Source organism: Gossypium arboreum, chromosome 5 (genome assembly GCF_025698485.1).
Source record: "Gossypium arboreum isolate Shixiya-1 chromosome 5, ASM2569848v2, whole genome shotgun sequence".
In the NCBI taxonomy this organism is placed as follows: Eukaryota; Viridiplantae; Streptophyta; class Magnoliopsida; order Malvales; family Malvaceae; genus Gossypium; species Gossypium arboreum.
Window position 1 is genome coordinate 9,297,474 of NC_069074.1, and position 19,678 is coordinate 9,317,151.

At 29.9% G+C, this 19,678-nt stretch overlaps 2 protein-coding genes across 2 annotated transcripts; both read right to left on the reverse strand.

The window, feature by feature from the left end:
* Positions 1 to 1,168: 1,168 nt before the first annotated feature.
* LOC108452291 (coniferyl alcohol acyltransferase-like) lies at positions 1,169 to 3,318 on the reverse strand. Its single transcript, XM_017750069.2, has 2 exons — positions 2,798 to 3,318; positions 1,169 to 2,302 (listed from the first exon to the last, which is right to left on the reverse strand). Exons 1-2 carry the CDS (start codon positions 3,212 to 3,214, stop codon positions 1,334 to 1,336), a joined length of 1,386 nt encoding a protein of 461 aa, XP_017605558.1. The 5' UTR covers positions 3,215 to 3,318; the 3' UTR covers positions 1,169 to 1,333.
* A 10,052-nt stretch (positions 3,319 to 13,370) lies between these two features.
* Positions 13,371 to 19,404, reverse strand: LOC108452102 (coniferyl alcohol acyltransferase). Its single transcript, XM_017749848.2, has 2 exons — positions 18,880 to 19,404; positions 13,371 to 14,433 (listed from the first exon to the last, which is right to left on the reverse strand). Exons 1-2 carry the CDS (start codon positions 19,291 to 19,293, stop codon positions 13,477 to 13,479), a joined length of 1,371 nt encoding a protein of 456 aa, XP_017605337.2. The 5' UTR covers positions 19,294 to 19,404; the 3' UTR covers positions 13,371 to 13,476.
* Between the last annotated feature and the right edge of the window lie 274 nt (positions 19,405 to 19,678).

A 19,678-nucleotide genomic window follows, 5' to 3' on the forward strand; every position in this document is an offset into this window, starting at 1 on the left:
GCATACTTCAAATACCAAATTTGAAAGTGAGAGTACTTTAAGTATTAATTTAGACAAAAAAATATAAGTATCAAAATGAGAAAATAAATATATTTTAGAGGTGAAATTAATAATTAATCCTAATTATTATTAACGGTAAACTTTTCATAAATTTCCATAATCTAATATGAGTTTACTAGAAATAATTTATTATTAACAATAAAATTTAGATCAAAAAATATTTGTTGTCGCTTGAAATTTTAATTTGATTTTCCAATTATGAAATAACTAAATCACGTGACATATCCGACATCTTTTAATAATCGACTAACCAAAATTATAGTCTACATATTATTTTAAAACCCTAAAATATGAATAAAAATAAATTATTATGTAGTGTTATTAGTCAAGTTGAATAAATTCAACTATGGAATTAAAAAATTAAATAAAAATATTTTAACAAATATAAATTAAGGGTCCTTCTGTTTTGTACATAAACTAATAAATTAATTATCTATTTAAGTGTTGTTGAACAAATAAATTAAAAGAAAAACTTTATAAGGTGATATAAGTAAAATGTTGAGCTTTTGTGAGATGGTTATTCTTCTATCTACTATACGATGTTTTCTACTTTTGATGGCTACTGTAAAAATAAATTCTACTCAATTTACAAGTTGTATGTATTCCAGTTGTAAATTAAGGAGAAGATATAATTATAATATTAGAAGCTGAAAGCGAAAGGTAAAGTAAAAACTCCTGAATCCCACCGAAGAATGAAGTGGAAACTCCAAATTAGGACAAGTTCAACTTTGTTTATTTGATGGACTTACTTCCTGTGCTTTGTCTCATTTCATACATTTTAATGACATAAAATATATTAGAATTGTGTACGGTTGGCAGAGAAGTCAATGTAAGGCAAGTATGTCGTATTCTGTTGTTAGCATTGATAAAATGATTTGGCCGGTTAGCGGAAGTTAAAATCTGGCTGTTTCACCCGAGTCATCCAACGGGGGATGGAAATTTGGAAGGGCAAGGACAACGATGGAGGCTACTCCTCTGCTCTATGCTCCACCCTACGTTTTTTTTTCTTCTTGTTGTGAGGCAAATACAGGAGCAGAAGATTTTTAATTTTTATTAAAATTCAATTCAATGATGTAATTTAAAAAAAGTGCAAGGACGTAAATTTCAGTTTCATTTAAATTCACCACCCCCACTAAATAGGTACGTAATTTTGCATTTACATATTTACATCACAATTAAAAACTTAAGTAGTAAGATCACACAACACAACTTCCAAACTAGATAGCTGCCGTAAACAGGACAATTTCAAACTTCAGATTTCTGATGCCAATTTTTACAACTGGTAATTGGAAAGTTCAAGGTAATCAGAAGTGAGTGGCCTCAACACACCACTAGCTTCAGCCTCTATCAGCTCCACCTGCCTTTTGAAGAGGTGCAAATACACCACCCAATCACCTTCTCTAGCAGGACTCGGCATCGGCATGACATATCCAGAATCCCCTCCCCAAGGAAAATGGTATGACCCGAATACAGGCTTACCCCATCCGAAATCCACTTTCGAAACCGGGAAACGCTGCCCCGATGACACTACAAAAGCCGGTCCCTCCTCGCTGCCATTGCTATATATCTTAGCCAGTGCTGGCTCAGGACGATGAGCTTCAACCCAGTCAATCAGGCCCAGGAAGTGTTCCTTTGTCACCGCTTGCTCCAGGAAGTCATGTACCTGATTAGCCACCCACCACAATGGTTTTTCCATCAGTTCACTTACTCTCTGCCCTCCAAACGGAATGGAAAGGACATTTCCGAAATAACAACTCATTGAACTCGCTTTCTCTTCATCTCCTTCACCTAATCTGGCCCTTCCATCGACCACAATCCCCATCTTGGTGGACTTGAAACCGTCCTGTGCAGCAAGGACTGCTATCATTTTCCATAAGAAGGCACTGAAAGACTCGAGCTTGGTCCTTTTGTATCCGTTAGTGCAGGCCAGTGATTGAAGTTCGTCGAGTTGCTCAGAAGTGATGTAGTATATACGACTAATAAGATGATCAGTGGGTTGATAGTGCTGTTTAGGGGGTGGTAGTGAGGATATGGGCACATACATGTGATCCAGAGACGGATCGATGCACCCTGGACGCCTGGGGTTCACCAGAGACCTTCGAAAAGACGGTAACAAAGAGATTGACTTGGATCGAGCCATTTCCGCCCATGATACAAGAAACATGTTGGCTGAGTAGGCATCTGCTATTCGGTGATCAAATGTGCATGCCACCACTATTCCGCCACATCTGAGTTCTGTTGCCTGTAAAGGTTAAAGTGATCATTCCAAGGAGATTACAAATCGTTATTGTTAACTATTAAAGCTACCCTTTTTTTGTTTGTAATCTTATGAACTTGATTCTTCCTTTAAAGATGAATCAAGATTCATTCTATCACTATCATCCATTTAATTATGAAAAATTAAATATTGAAATACTTCGATAATATCTATGTATGCATTTACTATTATTTGAGCCTTTTAAAAGAAATTACTGAGTTGATGTTGGGAAATTAAAAAATATATAATTTGAAAAGATAAATCATTTTTGGTGGTCTAAGAGCAGGCTAGAGAAGGAAGTAGTCACCCCCACCAAAATTGTCGTCATGTAGTGGAAAAGGTGAATAAAAATATTCCCTAGATCTTTTGGTTATAATTCCCATATTAATTCTGAGCCAGAAGGAATGAATTTGAGTGTGTTTCTTAATTATTATTCAAACGTTAGGGATTGAAGTTATAGTAGAGAATCCTTTATAATACCTGAACTGAGAGCACTCCATGTTTCTTCTCAGGTACGAGTTTGCCTTCAATGCTTTCATCAGGGTTATGCAAGTCGAGGTCTCGAAGCTCAACATCAGCATAAGCTTCTACGAAATCCACCCCACGGTTGTTGCAAAGCAGCTCGGGTTCGCCTACAGTGTTAGCCACAACCTCACCCGCAAAGGCGTAGTAGGAGACCAGAGCCTGAGTCATGGCATTCTTCAGGACACTGGCCATGTAAGTGAAGCTCACGATGCTGCCTTCTGGTTTCTTGTAACAAAAGAAAACTCCCACGTCGACGGGAGGCAGAAGCAAGTCAAGGTTAGAGAGTGGTAGCCAGTGTTGTTGCAATGGTAACACTGCTGCCACAATTTCCTCCCTGCTCACCGTCACCGTGAAATCTACTTTTGCACCCATGCTTGCCTACCTATTAGCTCTTGAGTGTTTTTGTTTTTTGGTTATGTTTCTTGGTAGGAGATATCCTAACAAAATGAGTAATAGTGAGTTTGCATGAGCAATGTAGCTTCAATTTATAAGCAAAGGAAGTATTTAATGTTTTACCTACTCCTAATGCTAAATAATTAATAATAACTATAAACAATAAGAATAAGAATAAAAATATAATATAATATAAAACAAAAACTTATGCAATGATTAGTTTATTGAAAGATTAATATAATTAATTATATATTTATAAGGTAATAAAATGTAAATAATTTTGATAACAAATTACATCAGTAAAATAGAAGGTTGCTGTTTATTTTATCTTTTAAAAATTAAATTATTTTTATATAAGACTTCAATCTTTAAAGTGGATTTCATTAAACATTTAAATATAATATTTATCTTTTATCCGGCTAAAATAGGATCCAATTAATTTATGTTATCAGACTCTGTCATTCTCATTAATAATAAATTAACTTAAAACTTACATGTTTTAACATCAATTTCACTTGTCCATACATCATGCTACACATATGTTTGCAAACATATATTGACCAAATTATTAAGCTTGAATCAAAAGTTAACTAAACTTGGAAGTTGGAACTCCAGCTCCAAACTTGATTTAGTCAATTTCATTCTATTTTATTATATAAATATTAAATATATAATATTATAATATAAATATTTAAAAATCGTTAAAATTTTACATTCATTTAAATATCAACGTATTCAAACAAAATTTGAAAATTATATTTTGAATTCAATTAAATTTAAATAAATATAATATATATATATATATATATATACATATCGATAACATATAATCGATACCCAAATTGGTACGGTTCCATAAGTACACACCTCTAATAAAATATGTATAACACAAGTCACGGATTGTGTTTGGTATTTATCTTTTTGAAATGTTAGGCGTTGGTACGTCTAGCATGTCTTATTGGAAGAAAGGGTAGCAAGCTGTAGAATAACTTTACTAACGATACTAATATTTGTCACTAAATATAACAGCACGAGTCGCGGCCTTCGACCTCTATTATCCCGAGAATAATTTTTTTTTTTTAAAGTTAGATAGTGAAATAGATTATTATATCTTAATAAAATAATAAATTATTAATTAATATAATTTATTATTTAAGTTTTTGGTTGAATTAGTGTCATGAGTCAATCGAGCATCAACTCGATTAGGAAAATTTTGAAAATATATTTTCATAATTGAAATAAGTTATATTATTTGAAAGAATTATAGTTTTTTATTTAAAAAAGACCAATAACAATTTTTCATGTTGTGGACTTCAACAAGTGATATTTACATAAACAAAACATTTATTTTACTATTAAACTAAAACTTTATTTTTAATATAATATTTACATATTAATTGTATTTACATATTTTATTACCTCCTTTAATTGTATATCTATAATACTATTTAACCCTTTGACTGAGTTAGTTTCACGAGTCAACTTATTATCAAATAGAAAAATTTTCAAAATGACATTTTGTAATTAAAATAAGTTATATTATTTAGTGGTGTTTTAATCTTTTACTTAAAAAACTATAATAAAAAATTGCACATGATAGGACTTGATCCTATACTATTTAAATTGATGAAACTTTTAAAGTAATTTAATTTATTTTAAAATACAATAAAAATCATTTTAACCTTACCAAAACAATCAAAATCTAATTAACAAATTACTTACAAACTTTTTATTATTTTTAAAAAATTCACTGCTTAAATATTTTATTTCTTTCCCTAGATAGTAGGTGTACATAGGGTTGGTTTGGTTTGGGTAGCTCTCATGATTTCTAACCCAATGTTAGCCTTTCTCAACTTCTTCATTTGCGTTTAAAATCTTATAATTAATTATCATAAAATATATAATTTTCATAAGCATTAATATTTGATTTTTTATAATTTTATAATTGGTTAATAAATTAAATGATGATATATTATTTTAAAATTTTAAAAGTAAATTTATTTAGTTTTATTTTAGATAATCAATTATCATTCAAGTCAATAATGTTATGAATATTTTATTATTAAGTGGATGAATATAAGTTTGATGTACTTTAGGACTCTAATAGATAGTCATTAAAACTAGATTTTTATTTTATTTATACTTCTTTTATATATATATATATATATATATATAAATATATATATAAATATAAGCTTTAAAGAAGCATTGTAAACATTCTTATTAATCAATAGAATACCTACTTCTCTTTTACTCTCCTCTTTTAGCTCTTTTATTTATTTATTATTATCTATATCATAACAAATAACAATATATAAAATTATATACTATCAATACATAAAATATTATTATACTTAGAAATATATTGATAAGTATTGAATTAATATTTTTTAAGCTCAATGTTACATCTAGTTTTCGAGATTTCTTGAATCAGTTATGCATGTCTTGGTCTGAGTGGGAATTGCATTTCTCTTCTGCATGGCCATGGAGTCTTGAAAAATCCAAACATCTCAAAGATAGATAGAGAGGTAGGAATTTATTGAACGAACCGCACTTCTACGTATACGTCAGAAGTCCATTGGTGAGAAGGAGTTGGGGAAAACTTGAACCCAATTTCTACAGTGATGAATATAAGCGCAATTGAAATTCTTGGGGAGTTATACATTTATGTATTGATAAGACCATTTACTATTTCTTGAAGCTCAATCTTTTCCCCAGATGAACTATATAGCCAAGAGAAACCATGAACTAGAATAGAAGAGCTTGCCCCACCCATGAATAAATATTTCGTAGTAGTCTCATTACACCGTACATCTTTCTTAGTATATCTAAATAATCAATCGAAGCTACAAATTCAAGAAGAGATATATATTTAAGAAAAAGAATTTTATAAAATCCAAATCTAAAATTAGCTAGATGAGTAACCTATTTTATATAAAAATGACAACAAACAAAGAGGATGTGCTTGATTATTAAATCTTCAATTAACCAAATTATTTAGCAATAAGTATAAGATGATTACAAGTTGAAAACCGAGAGATGTGTAGAAGAAATACCAAATGCGAATAACATATTAATGAAACATCCAACGTAATAATTGATTGATAATAAGTGAAGAGACCCAAGATTAATACAAAATCGTGGAAATTTAAGCTGTAAGTAGGAAAGATGAGATAGCTAAAATTGCTTGGACCAATCGGGTCTCTTGCGGAATTTTTTTTTATTGTTTATACTAATATGCCGATGCTACGTCATGCATGAAAGTTGACCCTCCATTATTACCCAAACCTCGTTTTGTTTGTTGTAATGCAGCTACTCCTTGACATTTGGTGAACTAATTTGTAGTATATATATATATTAGGTAAACTACACCATTAGTTACTAAATTATGAGTAAATTTTTATTTTGGTCACTTAACTAAAAAAAGTTACAATTTGGTCACTGAACTATTCGAAAGTTTTCATTTAAGTTACTGAACTATTAATCGACGCTATATGGCTTTCTCTGTTTGCACTGTCTATACTAATCAAAAGTTCTTTTCTCTCGTCTCTTCTATAATTTAGGTTTTTTTCTTCATGAAACATTTTTGCATGTCACGAATTTACGAACCGAAATTCAATCAATTTTTTTCGATATACGACACTGACCGTGAGACCAACTTGGATCTACAATATGCTCTTTTACTCGTCGATGGGTATTGATCTACCGTATCAATTGTCAAATCGTCACTTGGAGCTTGTTGGTAAAACATTTAAAAAAAACTAAACAGTCTAATGACTTAAATAAAAACTTTTGGATAGCTCAGTAACTTAAATGAAAACTTTCGAATAGTTTAATGACCAAATTGTAACTTTTTTAATCAAGTGATTAAAACAAAAATTTATCCATAATTTTATTGTTAATGGTGTCGTTTACATTTTTTTTTTCTAAAGAATACTATTTCTTTCCACTTTCTAGTTTGGTGGATCTAACGTATATTGTATGCATAACATACCAAAAAAACAAAAGATAGTTGGTGAAGACAAAGTGTGCTTTACCCTAGTACGCGTTTTTCAATTTTTAAAAAAAAAAATCTCTTGGCAGGGGTGGAAGGTGAAACCAGGAGTATTGTAAGATATATTTAACTATTTAATTTTAATTATAAAATATATTTAAAATTATAAAAAATAGTTTCTTTTTCATATAAAAAGTTATCTAAGATTTAGCTTTGCACAAGTAAAGTCTTTTTCAATCCCAACTTTGATATGACGATCAAGAATGATTTTACATTAAAATCTATAGTATTAAGTAAAATAAGACATCGTACAAATTAAAAAAAAAAAACATAAGGTTAAAAAATTAAAAAGACAGAACTATTTTATATTACAAAATAAAAACATAAAATGCAAGAATTCAACATTATAAGCATTTGATCAGTTTTATATAATGAAAATATTAATGTCATAATTCATGTTAATATATTCATTTAAGCTAATAAATGAGATTTAGATCATTATTGCTTCGACGTTCGAATGTAGTATCCTCTACCTAATCAAACTTTCAGGTCGAGTAAGGGACATTAGATGCGAAACATAAATTACTATATTTTAAAATATTTGATGTAATGGTAAAATGATATTTGAGGAATTTAAGGGGGCAAAACATAAAATATCATCACCTTTAAATATTTGCGACAAGGTTAAAATGGTATTTGAAAAATTTAAGAGGGTCAAAACAGAAATTTTCATATTTTTGAATATTTGCTATTAGGGTTAAAATGAAATTTAACAGCCCCTCTAACGCGGCCCTTGTGGCTTGGGAAAATGAAAATATCTGTAGATATATCCATTTTCACATTTCTATCCAATTTTTAAACCTCATTAGATTAATGGCGATGGTAACGGTGATGATGATATGCTTTGGGTACACAAGTGAATGAAAAGGATATTGAAAATGATTGTATAACCCAAACACATTTTACCTTGAATGTGTTGTAGGCCAATTTTGGGCCCTTTTACAAAATACCCGGAGCCCAATAATCTAAGCCCAATTACCTATTAACCACATTTACAACCAGAACCCAATATCCCTGAACCCATATATCCGAAGCCCAATACCCTAAACTAACCTACCCTAATCAAAAACCCCTAACCCAATAAGCCCACTAAGCCTAAACAACTAAACCCGAAGCCCAACTACCCCAGCCCAATAATCCCACTCAGCACTCAGAAACCCTAATCCCACTTGCGCCAGCGCCCTCGACATTAGCCCATGCCACAGCGCCAGCCTCCCCATGCCACCATCGCCCATGCCCGCAAAACAACAAACAACAGCAGACAAAAAAGCAGAGAAGAATGGCAAAAATAATAACAAAGTGTAGCAAAATAGGCTATAAGAAAGCCAAATGAAACACTGTAACGGGGGGGGGTTTCTTTTTTTTGAATTTTTTTTCCAAAAGAAAATCAAGAACAGAAAGGTGGTTAATCCTCAAAGCAGCAAGCATACAAAATCAATCTCAAACGCAAAACTAAAACATTGCACCAAATCAGAAGATACGAGGTGCTAAAAATTGAAAGTTAAAACCGAGGTGATTATTGATTTTTTCGTTCTGTTTCTTTTCGATTTTACGCGCAAAAATCCAAATTTTTTACTTAGATATACAAATAAATAGATAATAATAAAAAGTATAAAAAAAATTACCTTTCTGGCCACCGCGTGCGGTGGCCGGCGCCGGCGACGGACGGTGGTCCGGCGACCGTCCGACGACAGGACCCCTGGCCGGAGTCCCACCGGAAATCGCCCTCTCCCTCTCCCTTTCTTTTCTTTTTTTTCCTTTCCCCATCCCCAAATGAATTTTTAAAATTTTTTTAACTTATATAGGGGACCAAAACGCACCGTTTTGGTCCCCCCCTTTTATACAAAGGAAACGGCGCCGTTTTGATGTGTGGGTTCAGAGGGCCAAAACGACGTCGTTTTGGCCTCTGACCCGAGACCCGACCCAAGGAAGCCAAGGATCCGCGTGTTTTTGGACCAAGGGTCTATTTGCGCCCTTGGTCCCTCCGCTTTTCTGAGACTTTACAATTAAATATTTTATGTTTCGCAATTTGACCCCATCATTTGCAGTGACTTCCAATTTAGTCCCTAGCAATGCGCATTATTTTAAAAGACTGGGATTATTACACTTTTGGCCCCCCGAGGCTACATGCGTGTTCAAACTGATCCTTTTGTTTACCTTTATTTTAATTTTGACTCTAAAACCTTGCTATTGATTCTATTTAGTCATTTTATTTATTTTCGCTTCTTCATTAAATATTAGTATTATTTTATCACTATTATTATTATTTTACATATTAATGTATATTGTCTTTGCGTATGTATGCAAGTATATCTATATAATGCTAATTTTAGTCATTTAAAATTTCATGTTATTTTTATTATTATTATAATATCATATTATTAATAGTGATGCATGTTTTAGTGTACAAGTATGCACGTTCTTTTTATATATATATATATATGTAGTATGATCGTACCTATTATTATTCTTTTATTATTTTCATTATTATAATAGTGTATATTTTGGGTATATATATGTATTATAGTATTTTTGTTATGATATAATGCTTTCGTGTTTTAACATCATTACTATTATAATCATTAACCCTAGTATATGTTTTATTACGTGCATTATGTACAATATGTATTTTATATATCATGTATATTATTTTTCTTTCTTACACATTCCGTATGTATTAAAATATCCTATTACCCATGTATATGTTATTATTACGTTTATTTATTCTTATTATATTTATTATTAGTATGTATATTTTATTCTACATATATATCCTTATACATAATATTATTTTCACATATTGTTATGTTTACTATTATATCTATTATTTTTATTATTATTACTCGTCATTTATTTTAATATTATTAGGCGATATATACTTTTTGACATTGTATTTTCATCTATATTTTGTATATACTTTGAACATTATATAGTATATTTTCCAATACTATCGTTATTTATATATATATATATATTTTACATATATACTCTTAATTATCCGTGTACATATATTCGTTATATTCTCATTGTATTCTCGTGTATGATACTATTGTTACATTTAATATCACGCATTGTCATTTTCTTAAATATCATTGTTGTATGTATTATGTGTGTGATGTGTTCCCAACTATTATCTTTCGTTTTTCGTCCGTACTTGTATTTTTTCGTTGTTCATTATTTTAAAATATTTATTCGTGTTTTTTAACTTCAATAATCAAGGCAATATGCCGATTTAACATTAAGTCATCGAGTTCATCGCTATGTTGGGTGAACGTCAATGGGCTCGTGTTAAAGCGATATACCCTTCTCAAAAATCGGAATAAACCCAAATTTCTCGTCTTTTTTAATCGGATTACGATTAAATTTTAATATTGAACTCGTATTTTTGAAAATCAAGACAACACGTGTTTATGAGATACCAATTTTTGGGCGTTATGAGGGTGCTAATACCTTCCTCACAGAACCGACTCGAACCCTAATTTTTCTCTGGATTTTAACGTAGACCCAAACTCACCCTTTGATCTTGTTTAATAAGAAATCTAATAGGTGTCCGATCACACCTAGGAAAAGGATCGGTGGCGACTCCCTATTTATGCCAAAATCAAATTTCAACTTCCCAATTTTTAATCGCCACAATTAGTGACTAAGCCAAAACATATTTTTACGTCGCTACAGAATGGAGCAAGTTTGCAATTAAACCAACCAGTTTTTGAGTAAAGTCAGAAAATTTTACACAAATTAGTCGTGCTTGACTTGCAAGTCCACTAATTAAAACAAAGTTTCCTTTCAATGGCATTCTGCTTCTGGCACCACCTGCTCTGATTCTAAATTAATGCCTCTCTTGCTATACCACCAATCAATCCTTCACTAATATTTTTTTTTTCATCAAAACTAAACCGTAAAAAGAAAATAAAAATCCAGAAAACAATTTTGGAAAATTTGAGTTTGTATTATCAAAGTCATGTAAACTACGGTATGATATTAATTATTGATAAAACTAGTGTATATGATTAAATGTAAGGTTATTACAAAACCATTAAAATAATAATATATATATCTGAACCCCGTTTGTTGGCTTGATGGTCAAGGTGTTTATTGTCTCAAGTGTGGCCTGGATTCGAGTTACACTAGTCGTGTTGCTGTTTGGGCTTTGTCCTCCTCTTATATTTCACCAAAAAAAAATATATCCAATAAATTTAAATAATACGTTTTTATGTGTTTGTAACCATTAAATTTATCTTCTATTTGTCAATATTGCTAAAAAGTATCTCTCTCAACATATGATTCTTCAAACTTTTCTAACTTAACCAGGCGATATATTGATGGATAAACAGTGTTTTTTTTTTTTTTTGGGTATCATCCATGAAAATTTAACTTTACGTATATCGATATTTGGATGGTGTTAGTAATTCATTTAAATAGTGTATATCTCATAAATGATCGAGTATAAAGACCTTTTACACTGCTTCACTCCATATATGTATATAAGCATAAACTTACAATCTTTTCTATAAAACCCTCTAACATTAATGTAAAATTAATTTACATTTAATAAAATTTTCTTAAGTATTGGTGAAAATAAATTCATTACAATACTTATCTTTAAAACATTAAATGTCTATTTGGAAGTTAGATGCTTTTAACTAAAGTCATTATAAAACAAAAGGATTAAATAATGACAAAAAAATTTATTTTAAACCTTTTCAAAAAAAATTGAACTCGATTTTCTATTTTTTCCCTTTTGAATTATTATTTTCATAAACATTGGAATGAAAAGAGAAATGAAACCAATAATAAGAATAAAGTAAAACTAGTCCTAGGTAGGTGAGAAAAATAAAAATAAAAAGTAATAAATTGTATATAATTATTGATAAAACAAAAGTAGATAAGAAAAGTAGAAATTAGTTAATATTAAGAATTGTACATAGTTATTGAATTGTGGGTTAGTGGAGAAAATGTCAACAGAAGTAGTGGTTGAATTTTTGTACTTTGTGAAATTTTAAATATTTAATTCTATAATTATTCTTTTTACATTTAATTTTGTGAATTAATAATTTTGTGTGCCTAATTAAATTGTAAAACCAAACTCAATAAAAAATATATTAGCATATAGAGTAGATATAAAAGAAAAAAAGTAGGATGAATCCTAATTTTGAGTTCACATCATAAATACCCTTTCCCCCACTCCTTATAAAAAGCCCCAAAACACGAAATGCTCACATAAGGTTGTACCCATCAAATTCAAAAGCAAATTCCAAATCATCACATGTTCCGTTTAATTCCAAATCAACTTTTTATTTTTATTTTTTTTTACAAGTTACATCAAACTAATATAAAACAAAAACATTTCTATTTGTATCGAATTCTAAGAGATATAAGAACTTTTCAGGAATCTCCTTAAAAATTTAAATGTCATCCTTCTTGTCAGAATTCATATTTATTAGTAAACCCACAACTATATTCTCCTCTCTAAGAACATGTGATACTCTCCAAAATCTAACAAGCTATAATAGTCAAAGAATACTCCTTACCAAGTAAATGGCTGCATGTTGTATTTACTATAATATATATATATATATATATATATATATATGAATAAAGGAAGCTATAAATAGTGTAGTATTTTTTTCTAAAGTGGTTTTGAAATGTGGGTAAAAATAATTTTAAAAGTTTGATTTAATATTTAAGTGTTTAATTTTGTTATTAAAAAAATTTAGATATAATTTTTAAAGTAAAAAATATAGATATTTCAAATATTACTATTACTTTGAAATATAAATATAAATATAAATATTTAATATTTTTGAACAATTAAAACTATTTTTTAAAATTTAATTAAATTATATAAATTATATTAAAATATTAAAATATAATCTATTTCAAATAAATTTCAAGTAAGTATTACATAAAATATATTATATTACAAATGAGGGTTAAAATCATGATTTGGAAAACAATATATGCTATGTTTTATTTATTTACACATGTATTAGTGTATTACCAATACAGTGACACATCATAGAACTATAAAGTACAAATCGTAGAACTTCCATAAGAAAAATATAGAGAGTAGAACATCTATTTTAAGTAGTAATACCTTAACTTTAAAATTTTAAAGAGGAAATATAGAATGGGAATTTTGTCGTTATTTTATCAGATTAAATTTTACCCAAACAGAGAAACGAACTTAGAGATTAAGGTAATCAGAAGTTAAGGGCCTAAACACCAATGCAGCCTCTTTTTCTATTTGCTCCAACTGCCCTTTCAATAGCAGCATGTACACCACCCAATCACCATCTCTCACCGGACTAGGCATCGGCATAACGTATCCACAAAGTCCACCCCATGGGAAATGGTACGATCCAAAAGCTGGGCAACCCCATCCGAAATCCATCTTCGAAACCGGGAAACGAAGCCCTGACGACACCACCACTGCCGGACCATCATCCTTCACCACGTTGTACACCCTTGTCATTGCAGGCTCAGGTCGGTGAGCTTCGACCCAATCAATCAGTCCCAGGAAATGTTCCTTATTCGTCGCGGGTTTTAGAAATTCGTGAACTTGTTTCGCCACCCGACACAAAGGCTGTTCAATTAGTTCACCAATAGGTTGCGATCCATACGGAACGGATAGCACATTTCCGAAGTGATATGCCATGGCAGTGGCCTTGTCTTCATCTCCTTCCCCCAACCTTGACCTCCCATCCACAACAATCCCCATTTTTGATATCCTGTTTCTATCTTTACTGGCAGCAAAAGCTGCCACCTGCTTCCACAAAAACGCACTGAATGACTCGAGCTTGGACCTTTTGTCCCCATCGGAAGAGGCAAGTGACTGAAGCTCATTGATTTGGTCACTACTAACGTAATAAATGCGACTTATGAGATGATCAGTAGGTTCATGGTTTTCTTCTGGAGGTGGCAATGAGGGTATTGGCACATACATCTCGTCCAGCGACGGGTCAGCACGCCCTGGTCGTCTCGGATTCAACAGCGATCGACGAAAGCTTGGCACCATCGAAACCGGTTTCGACTGAGCTATCTCCGCCCATGACACAAGAAACATGTTGGCTGTGTATGCATCAGCTACTCGATGATCAAATGCGCATGCCACCACTATACCCCCACATTTTAGTTCAGTTGCCTGTATGCATCAAAACTAAAACCAATTTTAGTCTCTTCTATACAGCTTGTGAAGGCTTACGTGAATTGTTATTAAAATTTCTCCAAACCCTAGCCAGAGCTGATTAATTAGTACAAGTTAATAACTTGAATTAATTAATTAAGATTTGGTAAACTTAAATTTAAAATTGTTCCAACTTAAACAATACCAAAACTGTATATTGATCTGTTTTGAAAGTCTACAAGTTACTTATGTCAATATCAACCAATGTATTAGCAGTTGAGTATGAACTTGTCATTGCGTAAGCCAACATATTCCTTCTTACTGACGACGTCCAAAATGCTAGAAAATTCCATAAACATGAACTTACCAGAAAAACTATGTCATACCTCATATTTAACTTAGATTGATTGAGATGTAGGATTAAAAATAACAAGGATGATTGTGTCGTATGCATGCATATATTAAATAAGTCAGATGCTACCTACTTTTCCATCAACATCTCCATAAAATATTCAACTATTTTTAGTGATGTACTCGTTAGGTAATACCAGCTACCAACTGCAGTCAATATCCTGTTGGTATATATGGTACAAGAGAAATTTCTTCATTATTAATGCGTATCAAATTAAGGGTGGGGTTTTGATATGCTCATATGATAAAATTACAGTATAGTACCTTCAAATTTTTATATAATTATAACTAATTTTTTGGATAGAAAAAATTCTGACTTTACTATCGTACTAAATTTAAATTAGTATATATTAATTAAATATAAATGTGCTATTTTATTCTCAATCCATATATTTTTAAACTTTTAAACCAATAGTTTAACCACATACTATAATATAAACAATTCATATATAAAATTTAGAAACAAATATGTACCACTTATAATTCATGCCTATCTTTTAAATTTAATTGATGCTGTTATTATTGTAACAATTAAAATAATATAGATTTAAGCGTATTTAAACGCGATTTCCTCCATCTAAATGTTAAAGAGAGACTATAAATAAAAATAATAAGTATGATATAAAAAAATTAAATTTAAAAAAATTTGATTTTATATTATACTTTTTCATGAGTAAATTACATAAATAATCATCTTATTATTAAAAACTTTTTATTAGATTATTTAATTTTAAAATATTATAAAATATTCACTCGATTTATCTTTATATTTAATATTTAAGTTAAAAACTTAATAGTTAGATTGATATAACTGTTAACTTAATGACTTTGTGTATTTTTCACAAATTATTTTTAATACACATCATTTCCGTATCATGTAATAGCTTAAAAGAATATTAACCAAAATCACCTTTTATCTCTGCACCTTGCCCATTTCCCTTCTATTTAATCTCCTCTATCTTTGCACCTTGCAGCTTTCTTTGCCTTTCGCAGCAGACACTGCTTTTGGGTATATATACATATATATATATATATATATATATATATATATATATGCTCAAGCCTATTTGTTCCTCTAAATTTCATTTAGTTTCTTCATTTTTGACAATAAGAAATGGGAAATTTAATTAGAAAGAATTTAAAGTAGAAAAGTTTTATTTTAACGCATGCTTTAATTTAAATCCACCCAAATTAGTTCGGATTTGCCATGATTCTGATAGTGGGGTTTGTCTTTCAATTCTTTTCGGTTCTAATATCTTTATTGATTTGCATTTTAAAGTTAATATTTGAGTTTGACAGGATAGTAAATGACTTTTCCAAGCATTGATTTGGAAATGTGATAGTCGTTCAGATCTAAATGTTTTGGTTCTTTTTTTTTTTTTTCTTTTTTTTTTATGAATTGAAGATTTGGGTTCTGGGTAATGATGACGACTGAATATTTGATTATGATTTTTAGCATAGAAACTCATGTGCGGGATTCTGGTTTTTGTCTCCCCACAGTAGGGTGGTGAAGTTTTTTTAATTTAATACTATGTCTCATTCAAAATCGATGATTCGTTTTGTTCTGATTTTATTAAATATATTATATTTAAGCTGACGACACTATTTAGTTGAGTGTTTGCATTTCCAGTACTGTTCGTTCTTCTTTACAAATTGCAGCCCGAACCGCTAAATGATTTGGGTGAGACTTGAGAGGGGGGAGGGAGAAGGAGGGTTGAGCGGTGGTGGGAGAGGGAGGAGAGATAGTGTGATTTGAGTTAAATTTTTTTTTTTTTTTTTATGAATTATAAGAGGAGGATAAAATTACCTCAGTTGTTAATATTTTTTAAAATTATCATACGACATGAAAATTAGTCTATTAAAATAATTTGTTAGAAATATAAATTAATTTACATTAGCTAAACCGTTAATTATTTAACAAATTTAAACTTAAAATAATAAATTAAATTGTCTTTTATAATTTTTAAAATTAAATAACCCTAACAACACTCACCATTTATATAATTTACCCGTTTTCTATCTTTTTCCCCGAAATTTATTGTAAATGACTTACTTGTATGGTATTTTGGAAATTGAATTGACATCCAACTATTATACATACATTTATAAGTGCATGTGTTCTAGCTATAGGCAAGCTTAAGTTTCTCCGCTTAAATAGTAAAATTCATTATTTAAACAAAGTAGGTAAAATTATTAACATCAATGATAACTCAATCATTATGACTAGATTTCAAATTCTTGTCTAACTTTCTTGACCTCCAACAAAACCATGTTTAAATTATTGTCTTAAACTGAGTTAGTTGCTGTGTCATGTTTTAAAAATATTTAAAGGTTTGGACACTCAACTCAACCAATGTTAAATTTACTTCAACTTCAGAGTTAAATCTCCCGCGACATGTACGGCCTTTAACTTTTCTTTGCTTCATTTAAATGGTTTCTAATTATGGTTCAATCAATAAAATAATAAAACTATATTTAGGAGTTTCAATTTTTTATAATTTAATTTCGACTTTTTAATATAAATCTAATTATTTTTAAAACATTGATTATTAGTTGAGGTTAGAGCCATTAAAATTTGTTTAAAGCAATAATTAAAACTCATGTCTTGCATCTAGATGTTAGGATTCAAACCCTAATATCCCTTTCTCTTAATATTATAAATAAATATAATTATTTTATGAAAAAGTAACTTGGATACCACTAGAGAAAATATAAAAATTTATATTCGGCTCTAGATTATACTTAATATTGGATTTTTCATAAATAATTCTTTAAAAGAATATTGTATTTATTTTCATAATATTTCTAGAATCCAACTTATTAGTAATTTTTTATAAAACAATAGTTCAAAGAATTGAAATTTTAAATAATTTATACTTATATTTAAACCTTTGTTTGAATTGGTGTTACAATTCAACTAATCACTAATTTAATTGAGAAATTATTAAAATATATTTCTATACAAAGTAAGTTATATTACTAAAAGGTGTTTTGGTTCTTTTCTATTTTTAAATAAAATCAATAAAAACTCAATTATAATAAGATTTGAATTTATGGCACTACAAATTTTAAATATTTAATTTTACTTCAACCAAAAATATTAATTTAATTTTATATAAATTTTTACAAATATAGTTATTACATTTTTTTTTTACTGTATAATGAGTGTACCGTTATTTTGTATGATAACACCTTAGGAGTTAAGAACTAACAAGGAACAAAGGCCCTATATGTACCTCATGAGCGTATTGTAATGCAACTATGTGTAATACAAAATTAAGTTGGTGTGATTAGTTAATTGAATATTAATTTAATTAAAAATATAAAAAATATAAATGAGAAAAAATATAAATTTTATTATAAATATATATTTCAATATTTTTATTTTTATAAATTAAATAATTTAAATTGTAACTTGAAAAATTTAAGATAGTGATAAAGTCGAAATATTTAAGATTTTTGAGTACGGGTTCAAACCTTGACAGTGGTTATATATATTATTTCACCCACAACTTGGGTGTCACATAATCTAGTACTTTTAAACATGAACACGATTAACAACGTGTCCAATGGTTAAATTACATACTCAATTGTGAAGGTTTTGATATTTGACGGGTTTGAATAAAAATATTAGTTCTAAAAATAGACTTGATTAAAAAATATAAACTCTATTTAAAATATGGTTAAATTTAGGTTCTAATATTCAATACTTGAGTTTAGTTTAATTCAACATGTTTTTCAATTTTATAATATGTTAGTTTTATTTTCTTTTATATATTACATATTTTATATAATATAATATAAAAGAATTAAGCTATTTAGATTTAAAAATTTAATAAAATAATTTTTAATAAAAATAAAATAATATGAATGAGTTTAAATAAATTTAAATTAATCAACTTAGGTAAAATATAAGTCTCAAATTTAAAGTGGAGTTAAACTTTAATAATTGCTGACACCAAAGTTGGTTTGGGCCATAGACACTTTTAATCATAACATTGGTGTATTTTACATCTTGATTCTACTGTAGCACTAATATTCATGAAAACGTACCTGTACGGCTAGCACACCACGTTTCTTTGTAGGTACGAATTTGCCTTCAATGCTGTCATCCGGGTTATGAAAGTTGAGATTTCTAAGCTCAATATCTGCATAAGCCTCCACGAAATCCACACCTCGGTTGTTACAGAGAAGCTCCGGCTCCCCCAGGGCGTTGGGGACTACCTCCCCACCCAAACCATAGTAAGAGATAAGTGCTTCAGCCAAGGACTTCTTCAAAACACTTAACATTGGGCTGCTGTGGGAGCTGGTCGGTTTCTTGTAGCAGAAGAAAACGCCGAAGTCCAGCGGCGGCAGCAGCAGGTCTAGGTTGGTCAGTGGCAGCCAATGGTCTTGGAAAGGCGCCACTGCTCCCACAACTTCATTTTTCCTCACTGCCACCGTGAATTCTTCCTTTACTGATCCCATTTCTGACGACTACCGTAATATCAGCGTGATGAGAAAGAGATGATGATGGGGTTTTGCATTAGACAGGGAATATATAGAAAAGAAAAAAGGAATAATGATCCTCCCCAACCCTATTTCATTTTCAAAGATAAGAAAATAGAAAGTAATATAATATAATTGGATAAATGTTCAAAATAAAATATTGTTATGTTAGGATGTTACATCCATCCCCTGCGTATGCGATTCAATCACATTTTACTTAACAAGCTAGTTGACTAGCGGGATCATCACCTCACCAGTCACCACTTCCTTCTTTAAAATTAATTTATCCAACTCCTTTGAAAATGCCAAAGATAAATATTCTTTAAAAACAAAGGAAAAAAGGCTCCCTCCTTCAGTATGTGGA